Source organism: Hylobates moloch, unplaced genomic scaffold (assembly GCF_009828535.3).
Source record: "Hylobates moloch isolate HMO894 unplaced genomic scaffold, HMol_V3 SCAFFOLD_5, whole genome shotgun sequence".
NCBI classification, from domain to species: domain Eukaryota; kingdom Metazoa; phylum Chordata; class Mammalia; order Primates; family Hylobatidae; genus Hylobates; species Hylobates moloch.
The window spans coordinates 86,951,868-86,970,368 of NW_026652280.1; the positions used below are offsets into that span (position 1 = coordinate 86,951,868).

An 18,501-nucleotide genomic window follows, 5' to 3' on the forward strand; every position below is an offset into this window, starting at 1 on the left:
TAGGACACACAGGACTTATTAAGGTAGCTCACTCAGCTTTCAAAACTGCCATTAATTTGGCAACAAGGAAAATCTGAAGCTAACATGCTCAGATATGAACAAATCTCAGTATTGCAAATTGCTTCCCGAGTACAGAGAAAGAGAAACAGACTACCTACCATCCCTAGTGGCCCCGCTATTCTCACATGCCCTTTGAAAGATGGCTACAGGAATCATGAAACTAAATCACCTGATCCCAAGCAGTGAAGAGTAAACCTAAGCCAGGTGTGGTGGCTCATGCCTGTAATCCCAGCACTTTGGGAGGCCAAGGCGGGAGGATTGCTTGAGCCCAGGAGTTTGAGACCAGCCTGGGCAACACAGGGAGACCCCATCTCTACAAAAAAATAAACAAAATTAGTCAAACATGGTAGCACGTGCCTGTAGTCCCAGCTACTCGGGAGGCTGAGGTGAGAGGATCACTTGGGCCTGGGAGGTTGAGGCTGCAGTGAGCTGAGATCAGGCCACTTATACTTCACTATACTGGGTAACACAGTGAGACCCTATCTTAAAAAAAAAAAAAGCAAATCTAGAAATAACATATGGTATTAGGTTGAATCAAATGAAACTGCCATTCTTGTTGGTCAAAAACAGTCAAACACCGGCAGCGTCATGTGGTTCAAACCTAGCATATAATAGAATTTTTTAAAAATCTTCACTATGGCTGGATGCAGTGGTTCACACTGTAATCCTGGTGACTTAGAAGGCTAAGGCAGGAGAAGAGCTTGAAGCCAGGAGAGTTCAAGACCAGCCAGGGTAACACAGCAAGACCCATCTCTACAAAAAAATTTTTTTAATAAGCTGAGTGTGCTGGTGTTCACCTGTACTCCCAGCTACCTGAAAGGCTAAGGCATAAAGATCACTTGAGTCCAGGAGTTCGAGGCTGCAGTGAGCTATGATCATGCTACTGCACTCCAGCCTGGGCAAGAGAGTGAGACTCCCATCTCAAAAAAAATTTTAATATATAATGAACAATATATACAAGAGCATAGATAGAACTTAAGAACTAGAACAAAATCAATTCCACAGATACTATAATCTATGTGTCCTGATGCCTGCCCTTTTTGTCCCCAAGATATTTTTATTATTCTGAATTGTGTTAACACAATTCCCTTACTTTTTCCAAAAATAGAATTTTACTACATGTGCATATATTCTTAAACAATTTTTTAAATTTATCAGGCTTCATAGAATGGTATGATACTACTTACAGTCTCCTGCAGTTTGATTTTATCATTCAACATTATGTTTGTAAGATTCACCTATATTTCCACTTATAACCATATGAGGTTCTATTATTTGTAAAATTCTTTCAAAAACTTATTATCTCGGCTGGGCGTGGTGGTTCACGCCTGTAATCACAGCACTTTGGGAGGCCAAGGCAGGTGGATCACCTGAGGTCGGGAGTTCGAGACTAGCCTGGCCAACATGGAGAAACCCTGTCTCTACTAAAACATAGCCAGGTGCCAGGGAGCAAACTAAAGGTAAAAGCCGGCGCAGTGAAGGCACCATCCACTCATCTAAACACATCCTCAGCACTGGCGGCTAGCACGACGCTAGCACAGACGGACAGCACCACTGTCAACTAGAAGAGGATACCTCTTCTGGGGAGACAGAGCACAACTAGCCTCCCTGTTTCTGGGCTGTGGGATTAGACAAAGAAATCCCTGCCCCTGATCCCCAGCCAGACGCAGCAGAGCGCCCCTCTGTCAGGCATCCTAGTGCTGGGCTCCATCTGCACAGATGTACAGGGCAGCCCTAGACATGCCCAGGCCTCTCATGAATAAGACATCTCATGCAGCAGGGCAGGAAAAGCTAGCGGCTTTTGACTCTAGTCCTCAAGGAGCTTATGCTCAATTAAAATGGGAATATCTGTTCTATCTAGGAAGAGAGTACAGGCTGACAAAGACCAGCATTGCCAACCAAAGAAGTATTGCCAGGGCTCAGAGCCACACTTCAACACAGGGTTCATGAAAACCCTTGGGCATGAAGCATTGTGCAGGGCATGGAGTCGGGGGTGGGTGGGTAGAGGAACAGGAACTATGCTTTAGATATGTACATGTAACTCTAAGACATGGTATACTGGCAAATGTTATAGCAACATTAAAACTGCCTTGGGACAATAAGAAAGGGAAAATAATCCTGACTGCTTAGAAATAAGACTGCAAGGTCTTGGAGCAAGGCCTTGAAATCTAAGAATTTGACCAGCATATGGGCACAGGAAGATGGGAGGTAGGGAGACTCAGTAGGAATGCACAAAATAAACCAAGGAAGGGTAATGGGAAAGAACAGGCATGGCCCCGACAGGGCTACAGTCAGAGACTGAGCAGGGTACAGTCAAGGCCAAGGTGTTCTAGCAGCAAGTTCTATAAAGCAGGGCCCTAGAAGTTGAGAGGAACAAGGTGAAAAGGGCAAAGTCTCACGGTACACAGCCTCAGGGGACAATGAAATGGTAAGTTTCATATATATTTCAAATTTGGACGAATATACCTTTACAGGAAAGAAAGAGGTTCTGATATAAGTACAAAATAAATGTTGCTTTTCATGATTTCTGATACAGTTCAATGACATAGGTGAGGTTAACAGTGAAAACATAGCATTGCAGGTTCTTGCAGCAATGAGACAAAGAAGCCATCTTCTGTCTGTGGCATATGTCAACTGAGCGTTTATGAACAAATCTTACCGGGATGAACTGCTCCAGTCGGCCTTGGGGAAAGATGCCATAGAGTTTTGGCCCAAGTGACCTCTCTGCGAGAATGGCAAACATAACGCTCTCCAGAACCATGGCCTCGGCCCCCTAAAACAGATGGCAACAAATCAGGTGTTTACTGTTTGCTACGCGCCAGGCATCAGAAGTACTCTCACAGGAGTGTTTCATCTGATCCTCCGAGTATTCTTTCACGTGGGCACTACTGTTATCATCATCCCCATTTTAAATATGAAGAAATAGAGGTTCCAAAGTCACACATCGTGTCATTTGCAGGATTCATGCTTGCAAGCACTATGCTATATTGATAAGATTTAAAATATGAGTTTAATTTAGGTCACTAGATCCAAAAATAGAAAAATATCCATCAGTGCTTTTATTGCTTCTATTTATTTCACAACCTACATAGGCGTCTCACTCTTGGCATCTCACCAAAGGCCACAACACCATCCATTCTGGTAAGGGTTGATTTGCTTTTGGTTGAGTGTGTCTAGTTGAAGCAAAGGATCCAAAGGACCTTCTGCCTACTAAATTGGGCTCATGGGTCCAACGAGCTTGAAAATTACTGATTTAGGTCCAGGGTCTATGACTTTCTAGTCCAAAGAGCAGCCTAGCATGCAGCATCCTAGATTTCTATTTTCAGTTGCCACACCCGGCCTTTTCCTGTTATTGAATGTTTGTTGTCTTGCTGAAATCTCTATGATGCTTTCTGTTCTATTTTCGTCCTAATAATTAATGTGGGATCTATCATCATTTTGCCTTCAAAATCCATGCTTTGATCTCAAAGCAAATTCAGTCCTTGGTTTTTCCCCCTTAAACAGCACATTACAGCATAAGGGTTTCCATCTGTTGGAGTGAAGGAGTCATTCTTACCCAGAGGTCCACCTGAATCTCTTAAAGAGCTTTTACAGGCCCAGCGGTGGCTCACGCCTATAATCCCAACACTTTAGGAGGCTGAGGTGGGAGGATCACTTGAGGCCAGGAGTTAGAGACCAGCCTGGGCAACACAGTGAGACGCCCCACCACCACCAAAGTCTCTTTTAAAAAAAAAAGAGCTTTTGCAAAGAGATTCCTAGGTCTTACCCCAAGTATTAAAAGAGAGGCACCAGCAGGGCTGTTCTGAAAAACTTTCATATGATTATAATTCACCCCCTGTGAAGAAATGTGCTGTGCAGGAACATGATCCCAGAGAAACCTTCTCTAAAACACATTCACATTACCAAAAACTGAGAAACCAAGAGGACAAACTTATTAGGAAATGATACAGTACTATAGTAAGAAGAAAAAAAAGAAAAGCTACTTCCAAAGGTATCAGACCACATTAAGGCAAAAAGTATTTTGGTCACTTCTACATTTTGTGGGGGTAAATGGATTTGTCGGTAATCCCCCCACAATTATCGTCTACAACCATCATTTGCATAATCCTCACAATTACGGCCTGTCATCTTGTGAGGCTCAATCTTTCCTAATTTGTGGTTTTGTGTATATGACAATAGACTGATAACATCTATCTATCAAGCTAATGAATTTTAGGGTGGGATTTGATATCAGACAGGTTTTATTTCTTAAAACCTTAAAGAATGACAACAAAGATCTAGTATCTCTACTTAGTTGTCAAAAGGTTTCCAAGCACTTTTTAGTCCTATGGTAGTGTCGTCCAGAGGTGCAGTCCCCATCTTACTCCAAGCCCAACGTCACAGAAACTATCCTTGGCATTTAAGCAAAGGTCTACAAAGCCTCCTCCAAGTCTCTGCTTAGACATTATGTGCCCCTGCTCCCCGGGGGCAGCACAGTCCTGGTGCTCTGGAGACTGTGGTCCCCACCACCACTCTCATGCTGTGTAAAACACAAAAGTAAACAGGGGCTGGGCATGGCAGGACAAGGGGGTGCTGGACTTGGAAGTTCAGCATTTTGCACATCACGTCCACTGGGAAGGATTCTCGGAGGTGACTTTATTTACGTGTGGCATCGTCAACACATGTCACCAGCACTAGCCAGAATCCTCTCCAGAGCTGAGTCAACCCAGAAAGGACATAGAGAAGAAGGAAAGAGATGTAAGAACTTTCCAGTTCTCTTTAGCACTGCCCTAAACATTGTAAACAAAAACACCCTTATTCTTATGTAATACTGTAGTTCAATATTTATTCACAGTAGGAAGAAAGGGGGAGATGGTGTATGGAGAGAAGGATTTGGAGGAAGAAAATGAGGCCGGGTGCGGTGGCTCACGCCTGTAATCCCAGCATTTCGGGAGGCCAAGGAGGGCAGATCACCTGAGGTCAGGTGTTTGAGACCAGCCTGGCTAACAGGGTGAAACCCTGTCTTTACCAAAAAAGTACAAAAACTAGCTGGGCATGGTGGTGGGCGTCTGTAATCCCAGCTACTCAGGAGGCTGAGGTAGGAGAATCGCTTGAACATGGGAGGCAGAGGTTGCAGTGAGCCGAGATCACACCACTGCACTCCAGCCTGGGTGACAGAGCAAGACTCTGTTTCAAAAGAAAAGAAAATGAAAGAGAACACCTAGGCACAAGCAAGAAAAGTGACAGGCTAAGGACAGCAGAGAATCCTAGAACAAGTGTATCAACTACTGGTGGTCTTCTTGTCATCACTAAGTCTCCAGGCACCTTCCTGATTGCTTCTGAAAGTGAGCATGGTAAAAAGGGGGGTTGGACAGACATGGCTGGGTTCTCTCCTGCACCACGCACTGGTTTAGCCACAGCTGGTGACAGTGGAGGGAAAACTGGTCCTACTTTTTCACATATCTCAACTTGGAACAATTTACTTGGGCTTCAGAAATAAAGACTCATTAATACGTTTGCCCAAAACACACTTACTCAGTGTCTACTATGTCCTGGCACTGTGCTAAGCGCCAGGGAACCAACAAAGAACAAGACACATAAGGCCCCTGCCCACAACGGGGCTTACATGAGAGAGAGGGAGGGATGGGGAGAGAGAGAGAAATGGACAGTAAGCAAGTACATGCAGCTATGGACTGGGCTCACTGACATGAGGGAAACAAGGGTGACTGGTGTGGTGGCGTGGGTATTTCTAAGGAAGCCACACTGAACTGACCTGAGATCTGAGGTGTGAAAAGCCACAGCAGCCCCACCGGAGCACAGGGCCATGAGGGAGGAACAAGTGTGATGCCTTCAAGGAACTGAGAGGCCTGTCTCACTGGAACAGGACAATCAAGGAAAAGGAAGAGAAGAGCATGAGATTGCCAGGTGGACTGGGGCTCACAGAAACGACTGGGCCAAAGATACCCATTCACAAGTCCTCAACATGTTGATGATGTTTACAGCTCACAAACTGGGTTCGATCCCCTGGTGACAGAAGAGGAGGAACCAGCACAGGCCTTAAAATGCCCTTTCTTACTGTGACTGTCGCCACAGTAAGAAAGCTTTCTACAGGGCACCCTCGCATACACCCCCAAAACAAACACTATCCACCGCAATACTCACTCTTACAACTGGGCAACACTTATTAATATTTTCCACTCTATTTCATTTTAAAAAGCAATCAACATGCTAACATTTCATGCCCCACTAGAGGTTCACAAGCCACAACTTGAAAAACGGGTTTAAGTTCAGGGAGCAAAAAGAGGGGCCGGGCAGGAAGGCGAGGTGAGACAGGCGCCACTGCCAGGAAGGAGAGTGGTATTCCCTAACGGTGCTGCTAAGTGGCCATTAGATTTGGCAATATGGAACCTGTTGGTGACAAAAACAAGAACAGCTTCAGAGTGATGGGCGGACAGATGTCAGATTGGAGCATGTGAAGAGTGAACAGAAACGGGAGAAAGAAGTGGTTGAGAATGGAACAAGGGGTCTAAACTGACTTTTCACTTTATCTATGAAGTTTCATTTATTTAAAACCCAGGAAGAAGAGTATTGATGTTATGAACTTCTTGAGAAGACATAACAGCATTTCTGTGGTATTTCAGCCAAAAATGCATAACCTCAATTGTTAGAAAACACTAGACAAGCTGAAATTGAGGAGACATTTCCAAAATAACGGATCAGTACTCTTCACAAATATAAAGATTACAAATGACAAAAGAATTGTTACAGTCTGAAAAAGACTAAAGAGAAATAGCCAAAGAAATGTTGAGATCTAGCTAAATCTCGAGACAGAACAAAAGAAAATATGCATAGGAAAACTTCTGAAATTCAATTCTGGTCATAGTTTAGTTATTATTGGTTTTTTTTTTGGAGATATTATTTTTTTTGTTTGGAGATGGATAGCCCAGGCTGGAGTACAGTGGCGAAATCTCGGCTCACTACAGCCTCCACCTCCCAGGTTCATGCAATTCTCCTGCCTCAGCCTCCCGAGTAGCTGGGACTATGGGCGTTCGCTACCAAGCCCAGCTTATTTTTGTATTTTTAGTAAAAACAGGGTTTCACCCTGTTGGCCAAGCTGGTCTCAAACTCGTGACCTCAAGTGATCAGCCCACCTCAGCCTCCCAAAGTGCTGGGATTACAGACGTTTAGTTATTATTATTGCATCAACGTTAATGTCCTGGTTTTGACCATTGCACTGTGGTTATGTAAGATGTTCACATTAGGGAAGCTGGGTGAGGGGTGCATGGGAAATCTCTGTACTATTTTTTTTTCTTTTGAGTCGGAGTCTCGCACTGTCGCCCAGGCTGGAGTGCAGTGGCATGATCTCGGCTCACTGCAAGCTCTGCCTCCTGGGTTCATGCCATTCTCCTGCCTCAGCCTCCCGAGTAGCTAGGACTACAGGCGCCCGCCACCACGCCCGGCTAATTTTTTTTGTATTTTTAGTAGAGACGGGGTTTCACCATGTTAGCCAGGATGGTCTCAATCTCCTGACCTCGTGATCCACCCACGTTGGCCTCCCAAAGTGCTAGGATTACGGCGTGAGCCACCACGCCCAGCCTCTCTGTACTATTCTTGAAATTTTTTCTGTAAGTCTAAAATTGGTATGAAATAAGAAGTTAAAAATAAATTCATATAAAATTCATATAAAAAAGACTGAAATCGGCCGGGCGATTTCATGATGAGTTTGAGGGGCATGTGAGACATCTGAGGAGAGACTGCTAGCCAATGGCATTAGTTCCAAGTCGAGGTCAGGGCTGGAGGAAGAATGTAGTGGCCCTTTGGCCTACAGATCAGGTGACCGAGGGAGAGAGGACAACACGAGAAGAGGGCCTATGGTCAAATCATGGGGCACCCTAGCATGTAGACAGCCAGATCTGTACTTTGTGTCTCTGTGTCATGGCTGCCTTCAGGAGAGGAAACATTTCAAAAGGGTGGGGGTCATGTCAAATGCTACTGAGAAGTCAAAATAAAATGAGAACTGAAAAGTACTTTGGATTTAGCATCATGGAAGTCCTGGTGATCCAACATTTTCAACTACCAGGATGTCCAAAGGTCTCTGCACAAACGGCTTGGAATGGTTAACAACAGATTGTCAATCACTTCCCACCCAAGGACTTCCCAGTCACTGTCACTACAGAGAGCACAAGTTCTAGATCCTCTAGCAGGGCCCCCAGAGCAGGACACATGTAAAACAAGCCACTTAAACATGTGGAAAAAATATCATCACTTTCATTCCTTTTTTATCTCAACTGTTTTAATGTCTATTTCTTGATTTTTTTTTTTTTTTTGCGTTTGGCGGGAGTGGTGGGCAGAGTCTCGCTCTGTCGCCCAGGCTGGAGTGCAGTGGCACAATCTCGGTTTACTGCAACCTCCGCCTCCCAGGTTCAAGCAATTCTCCTGCCTCAGCCTCCCAAGTAGCTGGAATTACAGGTGCCCACCACCATGCCCGGCTAATTTTTCTATTTTCAGTAGAGATGGGGTTTCACCTTGTTGGCCAGGCTGGTCTCGAACTCCTGACCTCATGATCCACCTGCCTCAGCCTCCCAAAATGCTGGGATTACAAGTGTGAGCCACCACATTCAGCCTATTTCTTGATCATTTTAATAATCAATATACAATTGGTAAAAATGAAGTGGCAATGTGTGTGTGTATCTACATCTTAGACCCCCGTATGCTGGGCATGTGTGCACATGCACCCTTCTCTGTGACCCTGCACATAATGGCAGAGATGCTCAAAAGGTGCTTACGCTGGGGCATGTAGACCAACACCCCAGACCCCTGCTTCTGAGGCTCCATCTGTCAGTGCACTTGGCCTCAAGCCATCTGCACATGTGTGTTTCAGAGAGTGGGGTCACATTCTCTAAGTCTAGGAAGAAGCTTTTCCAACTTGGGTATCATGCATAGGAAAAAACATTGCTGCTAGCACAGGGAAAATGGGTGGCCACCAAAACCACTGGGCAGTGACCCGCTTCCTGATGGGAAGTGTGGGAACGACCAAAAAGGGGGTGAGAGAGGCATCACAGCAGCGGCAGCCAGGGCCTCCACATCAGGTACCACACACGAATGCTCCCCTGGCTGCCATCTGCCAGCATCCCAATGCTGTTTCAATTGCCATAAGGACACCAAACTTCCACAGTCTACACTCTCAGGAGGAATGAGGAAGACCCACTGCTCACTCAGTTTCTGCAAGGTGGCTTCTGATAGATATATCAAGAGCCCCTCCTCGTAGAAAGATAGATCAGGATTTTCCAAGGGTAGATAAGAGACACTGCCAAGCCCTGGAGTAGCGAAGGGTGGCTAACACTAGTTCACATCTCACACAGATGCAGAAAGACTGAATTACTTACTTGAAATTCATTTTCTTTCTGAGCTTGTTCGGATCCCTCTTTATTACAGGACCTCTATGAATGAGAAAAAGGAAACACTTCCGGTGAGATGGGGAACACTAAACAGACACTAACTTTGCAACCACCAGAACAGTCAGGGTTTACAAAACATCACAGGTCTTTAAAGGAAGGTTTCTCAGCCCACCGATGTGACGGGCAGCATCTAATGCACCAGCAGCCTCCAGCACTAGTACCAACACCTTAGAAAGTGCTTCATTGCTTTACGAGAAAAGGGATGTGCCGGTGAGACCCGATAGCTGCACGTCTCACAGCCGCCCCATGTACCTTTCACAATTTCATTGTTAGAGGAAAGTCAATAGAGTGCACTCTTCCAATCAGGACTTCTAAAGACAAGCGGTCAGGCTGAGTCTCTCACCAATTTAGCTACGTGGTTCTCTCAAGTCAACCTGCAAGAACAGGGAGTGTAAACATGCCTGTGGACAGCTGTGGTCAGCACAGAACTCGGACAGAGAAGAAAGCGCTGTGCAGGCAGGAAACCTGGCACAAAATCTGTGCAGACATGCCCTGCCGACTCGCCACTTTCCCAGAGTAACCCCTCTAGTTCAGCCGGTCACCAGCTCAAGCTGAACTGTTCCTCCACCATAAAGAGGACTATGTGTATTTAATAAAGTCTCTAAAATTATTTCATATATTAATATATTAAGAAATACTTATATCACTTTCCTCAATGAAATTGCAAATTTATGGTAACCAGGATTCTGGCAATAACAACACACTAGATCACTAACTACCATAAACAACCCTTGGGCTACATTCTTTCTTCATGGTACAGATCATATATTTTAAGAGCAACCCCCCCACCCCAAATGCTTTAAAATCCTTCGTACTATCTTTAATAAGGGAATGGGGAAAAGTAAAGTCAGAAACTTGTGTCATGTCAAACTTTTATACTCAAATACTGCCTCTAAAAATGTTACTTGTTAAATTAAACTAAGTCTGCTTAAGCCAGACACAAAAGGAATCCCATAAAGGAAACCTCTTTAAAAAAATTTAAGGTAACAGATTCTTGAACACCCCATGAAAAACATACCTTTCCATTCATTCCACAGCTTTATCAAAAATACCTGTACCAAGGGTGGAAAGTGTGGACAGGAAAAAAAATGCCACGTTAAGCAACACCAGCTACTCTAGCACCAATCAAAAACCTAGTGATTTAAAGCAACCACTCATCCATCACACACTGAAATAACATTCCAGACGTTTTAATGCATGTTTTGTATAAACAGTACATGTTCTATCTTAATATAAAAGTAAACAAAATAAGTATCCATGTTCATAAATCTATTTGCAAAAGGCTCTTAACGTTTGCACTGATACATATTCAATACTATATTTAGCATACGGTTAAGTACATTTGGTACAAAGTACAGAAAGTACAAATGGGGATTTACGATATTTTCATTTGTGTAATCTGCAGTTCTCTGATGAAAAGATGTTACAGGTTAAATCCCGTTACAATGAAAGCTATAAAAGTCAAAATACTACAAAAATGCTTTCAGATCTTTGCAGATGGTTTGATGTGCGATGTGGTAGGCGCTGGAAAGCTTCCCTTCATCCTAATTCCAAACACTCTCATGGCTGCATCGTTCTTTAGACTCTGCTTTGCGGGTCGCCTCTTCCAAGCAGTCTGTAAATTCCTAATGAATAGGGACTGCGTCTTTTATTGATGTTAGTCTTCTCCCAGAGCACCAAGCAAATCTTGATGCCCATTACACTTTTTAGGCTGCATGAATAAATGAACACTCCGGAGTGGTATAGCACAAGGCAAGTGAGCCCAAGGAGCTGCCTGGTGCCACGCAGCCAACCATTGATAGCAAATTCCCATCCAGGGTCTTGGTAACAAGGAAGCTGGCTGTGGGGTTAATTAGAAATGCCCCTTCAAAAGTCGTTGTGCTTTTTTCTCCAAAGAGACTTAAGAATAAAAAAGTTCTATAATCTGATATATTACATATTAATACTTTGCAGTATAAGCTTTAAGACAAATAAGAAAGTTAGATACTCTTCTGAAATTGTTGTAACGGGATTTGACCTGTACACAATTCTAAATGACTATGGTTATTCCTATGCTGTTGTTACTCTAACTGTATCTTCTTAGGGAGATACAGTTAATGGGTTATTTAGCCATCAGAAGTCCCTTTCCCTTATCTAATGGCGCTCTCAAAAGCAAGTTACTTCATCCAAAGTTAAAAATTGGCTGAGGCCCCAAAGTCTTTCCTTTTTTTAAACATATTGGCACTATAAGTGGTAGTAAATTCCATGATAATCTCCCCTGCCCACTCCCTCACTCCACCCCCAGACGAATTCATCACTTATACCAGAAGAGCACCATTATGAAGGCAAGATGGACTTCTGCAATATCCAGCCCTCTGTTCTGTTTCCTCAGTACAGAATGTTCAGGTTCCCTAAGTCCTGTAAATAAGAAGTGTAAGACCAGGAAATCTCAAACCAAGTGGATATTCATGGAAAGGTAAGAGAATAACTTTTTCGTCCAGAAGACAGGAAGTTAAATATATTTTGCGGCCGGGCGCGGTGGCCCACGTCTGTAATCCCAGCACTCTGAGAGGCTGAGGCAGGTGGATCATCTCAGGTCAGGAGCTTGAGATCAGCCTGGCCAACATGGTGAAACCCCAACTCTACTAAAAATACAAAAAAATTAGCCGGGCATAGTGGCGTGTGCCTGTAATCCCAGCTACTCAGGAGGCTGAGGCAGGAGAATCGCTTGAACCCAGGAGGAAGAGGTTGTAGTGAGCCAAGATCATGCCACTGCACTCCAGCCTGAGTGACAAGAGCAAAACTCTGACTCAATATATATATATATATATATATATAGGAATCCGTGGGATTTTACCTCAGTGACATAAATTCATTTGAAGTAGATATTAAAATACATTGTATAAATATTTAGTATGACATCAAACTTTAACAAGTTAACAAAAATTATCCTCTATAAGTTATAAAACAAAACTAAGCTTTTTACATTTATTAGAAATTTGAACACTGGTTATTTAATATTAAGTAATTATTAAATTTTTTTAATGTGAACATTACTGTGGTCATTTTTAAAAAATCATCTTATATAGATACAGACTGAAATATTTACAGAATAATATAACATCTGGAATTTGCTTCAAAATAACCCTGGCGGAGTAAATGAGGGAAAAGATGGAAGAAGACTGGCTGTGAGGGGAAGATGATGAATGAACACTGGGGTTCATTATACCCTTCTACTTTAGGGTATATCTGAAATTCCCCATAATAAAAACTTTTAAAAAACAAACATTGAAATTTCAAGACCTAAGAAATCAGAATGTCTCAATTATGCCTAAGACACCCAACTCCATAAATACACTGAAAACCACTGAATTCTACACTTAAAAGGCACACAATAATGAAAAATATATTGCCACTGGCTTCCTCCCACCTTCTTTCTTTCCTTCTTACTTTGGGCTTAGTTTTCAAGAGAATCTTAAGTTACAGTCATATATTCATTAGCCTGTGATGTAGGAAATAAATGAGGCTACAGTGACAGCATTAATAAAGGAGGCGTAATTACTATTTTAAAGTTAGCTTTTAAGAGGTGAAACTTTAAAAAAAAAATTTGGAGACTGGGTCTCGCTCTGTCTCTCAGGTTGGAGTGCAGTGGCAGGAATAGGGCTCACTGCAGCCTCAACCTCCCCAGGTCAAGTAATCCTCCTGTATTAGCCTCCCAAGTAGCAGGACCATAGGCATATGCCACCATACCCGGCCTTTTTTTTTTTCTTGTAGAGACGAGATCTCACTATGTTACCCAGGCTGCTCTTGGATTCCTGAGCTCAAGTGACCCTCCTGCCGCAGTCTCCCAAAGGGCTGAGATTACAGGCATGAGCCACCATGATCAGCCTGAAAAGATTTTTTGATTGGCCAAGAACTTTTAAATTTAAAAACTAAATTCCTGAAAGTCTGAATTAGCTAGGGAGTAAAATGAGAAAATAGAGGACTTTTATTTTTACTTTATTTCTATCCTTTAAAAAGTGCTTAAAAGCATGTATTATTTTTATAATAAATACATTTGATGCAAGGTTTCAAATGTTACTTTTCTAACAAAATTGCATTTTAAGGCTTTGGGGGTTTTGTGTGTTGTGTTTTGTTTTTGAGACAGCGTCTCACTCTGTCACCCAGGCTAGAGTGCAGTGGTGCAGTCTCAGCTCACTGCAACCTCCACCTCCTGGGTTCAAGCGATTCTCCCACCTCAGCCTCCGGAGTAGTTGGGATTACAGGTGTGTGCCATCACGCCCGGCTATCTAGGCTTTGTATTTTAAATGAGACTATGAAAAGCAGTAAATGTTCATATTACAGAGCACAGGTTTTCAAAATGTTCTACTTCACGCTTTAAAAATAAAATGGGCCAGGCACAGTGGCTCACGCCTGTAATCCCAACACACTGGGAGGCCAAGGCGGGCGGATCATGAGATCAAGAGATCAAGACCATCCTTGCCAACATGGTGAAACCCCCTCTCTACTAAAAATACAAAAATTAGCTGGGCGTGGTGATGCACGCCTGTAGTCTCAGCTACTCAGGAAGCTGAGGCAGGAGAATCACTTGAACCCAGGAGGCCGAGGATGCAGTGAGCCAAGATCGCGCCACTGCACTCCAGCCTGGTGACAGCAAGACTCCGTCTCATAAAATAAAATAAAAATACAATAAAAAAAATCAATAAGTAGTAAGACAACTCCAGGACCAAGGGGAAGAGACATCCCTTTACTGTATTTTGTGTTGTATGATTTTAGGATTCAAAAACCTACTTTAAGTTACCTAATGTTCCACAATATAGCAGGTGTATTTCTTTTAACCTATTTAAGCCATCAGACAGAATAAACTTATTTGGCCAGTACTTAATGGAAGACTTCTCTAATACTGAGGGAAGTAGGTTTAAGACTAAACGAATAAAGCCCCATTTGGGAGATGAAACAAAGCAGCACCTCAGTTTTCCCTAGAGTCTGTGTATAGTAAGAATGGGTGAAAGCGGCATAAAGAGTTGTTAAGTCACATATAGTTATCATTTAAATGTTATTTGGCTGGGCGCAGTGGCTCACGCCTGTAATCCCAGCACTTTGGGAGGCGGAGACGGGCGGATCACAAGGTCAGGGGAACAAGCCCATCCTGGCTAACACAGTGAAACCCCGTCTCTACTAAAAGTACAAAAAATTAGCCGGGCGTGGTGGCGGGCGCCTGTAGTCCCAGCTACTCGGGAGGCTGAGGCAGGAGAATGGCATGAACTCGGGAGGCAGAGCTTGCCGTGAGCTGAGATCCCGCCACTGCACTCCAGCCTGGGCGACAGAGTGAGACTCCGTCTCAAAAAAAAAAAAAAAAAAAAAAAAAAAGAAAAGAAAAGTCATTTAAAACATCTTTAACATCTGAAACACTTATCTTCAAAGTATCTTTAAAGGTCCACTACTACATGAGCTACTGTGAGACAGATTTTAAAAAGTGATGAATCAGCTACAAAGAATAGCATGTCATCAATAGCAAAATAAATCGGAAATGCTATTTAAGAAACCAAATCATTATCAATTATGGATAATATAATATGAGACAGGCACAGTGGCTCACGTCTGTAACCTTAGCACTTTGGGAGGCTGAGGGGGGCAGATCATTTGAGGTCAGGAGTTCAAAACCATCCTGGCCAACATGGTGAAACCCAGTCTCTACTAAAAATACAAAAAAATTAGCTGGGCCTGGTGGCAGGTGCCTGTAATCTCAGCTACTTGGAAGGCTGACGTGGGAGAATCGCTTGAACCTGGGAGGCGGAGATTGTAGTGAGCCAAGATCGCACCACTGCACTCCAGCCTGGGCAACAGAGTGAGACTTCATCTCACACACACACACAAAAATCATAATATAGAATAGAAATAGGTACTATGTTAAATATAATGGTGGCTGCTGAACTAAAATGATATATAAATAAGAGTACAGGTTTTTTATAGAAAAAATTGTGCCATCCATTTTTTAATAGAAACAAAGAAAAATACATACAAAAAAAGAAAATTAAGAAACATGGATGACATTCTCTTCTTCCTACCACCCCTTCCTCACCAAAAAATAACTAAATGGATCGTTCAGCTTACTGTCTCTTTTAAAGGCTTTACATAGGCCGGGCGCGGTGGCTCACGCTTGTAATCCCAGCACTTTGGGAGGCCGAGGTGGGCGGATCACGAGGTCAGGAGATCGAGACCACGGTGAAACCCCATCTCTATTAAAAATACAAAAAATTAGCCGGGCATGATGGCGGGCGCCTGTAGTCCCAGCTACTCGGAGAGGCTGAGGCAGGAGAATGGCGTGAACCCGGGAGGCGGAGCTTGCAGTGAGCCGAGATTGCGCCACTGCACTCCAGCCTGGGCGACAGAGCGAGACTCCGTCTCAAAAAAAAAAAAAAAAAAGGCTTTACATAAAACAGTAAATTGATTGTGACCTTTTAAAAATGCTTTGAGACCTATAAATAAATAAGAATAATCCTGTCTGGGTGCAGTGGCTCACGCCTGTAATCCCGGCATGTTGGGAGGCCAAGGTGGGCGGATCACCTGAGGTTGGGAATTTGAGACCAGCCTGACCAACATGGTGAAACACTGTCTCTACTTAAAACACAAAAATTAGTTGGGTGTAGTGGCGCATGCCTGTAATCCCAGCTACTCAGGGGACTGAGGCACAAGAATCACTTGAACCTGAGAGGCAGAGGTTGCAGCGAGCTAAGATCACGCCATTGCACTCCAGCTTGGGCGACAGTGGGAGGCTGTCTCAAAAAAAAAAAAAAAAAAATTCCTACTGTTAGCTAGACTCAGTTTCCTCAGTTTCTAGGATATCTAAATTTTGGTCTCAGAAAATAATCCATCTTTCTACTAATCTGGTATTATCTTCCTGAGCTGAGTACTGAAACAACCCCCAGGCCATTGTATTCACTCTGAGAACAGGAGGATATGGTGCATCATTCGGATTCAATTCAGTAGCTGTGATGCCCATTTGGTCTTGGAGTGGCATGAACTTCTTTACTGTGTAGACTGTGGCTTCGGAGACCCTTAATACCACCCTGGTTATCTCACCACACTCAACCTTCTAGGAGAGAAATAATTTTTAATACGGGGGTGGCATCTGTTATAATCCTTGGCCTGCCGAGTCCCTGTTGATGATGCAGCTATGCTCCATCCCAGGAGAGGTGGGGCAGGAAAAAGCATGAGAACCACGACTCTATAGAATGTGTTCAATTCTATAGAATTGAAAGAGTTATGCGACTCTTTCAATTAACATTTTGCAGTATATTTTCTTGGCAATATGTTTTCTTCTCAGAGTTATCATGGACCCTAACCTTACTTCTTCCTGATTTCTATGAGAAAAAATGAAATCATCCTGTATTTATTTCTTTTATGGTTTCTTACAGCACTTTCTCGAACTCCCGACCTCAGGTGATCCACTCGCCTCAGCCTCCCAAAGTGCTGGGATTACAGGCATGAGCCACTACACCCGGCCACTTATAGCACTTTCTGAAAACATTTTACAGAACACATTAAAAATGTGAGATCTCAATGCAATGATTTAAAGTATAGCTTATGTGATTATTTAATGAGCACATATGAATTAGAGCATTTAAACAGATAAGTGATTTCTAACATTGTATGGTAGTCTTTAGAGTGTCTTCAATTATCCCAAGGATCAGCCTAAAACAACTTGATCTTTTTGGACATTAATAATTTCAAAATTGGATGACTTGATGAATATCCCTAGGAAACTACAACTTCTAAAACACTTTAGGCAACGTAAGCCAGTAGAAAGACAGGTGAGTGGAAGCCCAGGTTTTAAAAAGGCCCATTTCATGACCTTCTTAAAATCTACGTCTGATCTAAGGCAACCTGCTGATCCAACACTCCTCAGACTTCCAAGACTAAATAAAATACCTTCCCTCTAAGTATCCCAAGGGTTGACTTGCAAGCAACACTTTTACAGGAAGTGTGCCTTCACTACATCAAATCAGCACTGCAGAGCTCCCTAAGGTCTCAGGTACCCAGCTAAGACATATGAAAGTATACTGACTGGTAAGGACAAAGAAGAAGGTTTGTTTCTAATTCTGACCAAAATATCAAAATATATATGGTGTTTCCTTAATGCTGGAAGTGATATGAAGGAAGAACTTGATTACTTTAATTAAGTTATCAAGTTGAGGCCCATAAATTTCTAAAATTCCTAAATGTTTGTCATTTTCTACTGAGGAAACAGAAGAAAGGAATCTGATTTGCTTTGGACAAAAAAAAAAAGTGATATATTTATTACACAACATTCTGAAATCTTAATCACTGTACCTCTTTAAGCACAGCACAAACTGTAGCTGGTGCTACTTAACAAGCATTACAACTTTCTTTTTTAAAAGCAATTCTTGAATCCAAGAACTAAAAGAAAGAAATTAAAGCTGTAGAGAATGCTCCAACTTCAGAGGTCTCATACTATACCGTGAATCGTGTCTGTCACCTGGAAACCAGAGTGCTCCAGGCACGATCGCATGGACAAGCCTGCAGCAGAGAACACATGCACATACAGCTAAAGTGGTACATTACCCCCAACGCCCTTCACTCCACCCAACATAAAGACATTCCTTCCCAAAGAGGGGTGGGCTGCGGTCAAACCATCGTTCCATGGACCAGAAATCTGCATTGGCTTCATGCTATAAATCCCAAACATTTAATACCAGCAAGACAAAGACACTTTGAATATGTAAAAATTAGACATAGTAGTCTGTGGTTTATTTGGTTATCAAAAGAAGGCACCAAAGCAGGTATGGAAGGACTATTGGTAGTAATTTGGCAACTATCTTGGGAGAGTATCAGCTAAAGAAATATTACGTTAGACCAAATGGGAATGCACAACACTAGAAAAATGTTTCACTTCTGAGAAGGAAGTTTTGACTGCCTTAGGAACAGAGAATTAAACCATACTCAAAAGTATAAGGGAATTTTTTTAAAGCAGAGTGAACAGAACAATTTCAATTCCTAATTA

General features: G+C 42.9%; 1 protein-coding gene across 8 annotated transcripts in view; it reads right to left on the reverse strand.

The window, feature by feature from the left end:
- The window catches only part of CHKA (choline kinase alpha), a 70,021-nt gene that overhangs the window by 18,575 nt on the left and 32,945 nt on the right, over nt 1-18,501 (reverse strand). For 4 of the 8 annotated variants that reach the window (XM_058439013.1, XM_058439016.1, XM_032153687.2 and 1 more), the window contains exons 3-4: nt 9,426-9,479; nt 2,720-2,833 (exon numbers count right to left, since the gene is read on the reverse strand). In XM_058439013.1, coding sequence (XP_058294996.1) covers nt 2,720-2,833; nt 9,426-9,479 — 168 coding nt within the window. The remainder of the gene's footprint in view (nt 1-2,719; nt 2,834-9,425; nt 9,480-18,501) is intronic. The other 4 variants (XM_058439017.1, XM_058439012.1, XM_058439018.1 and 1 more) reach the window with 2 other exon arrangements.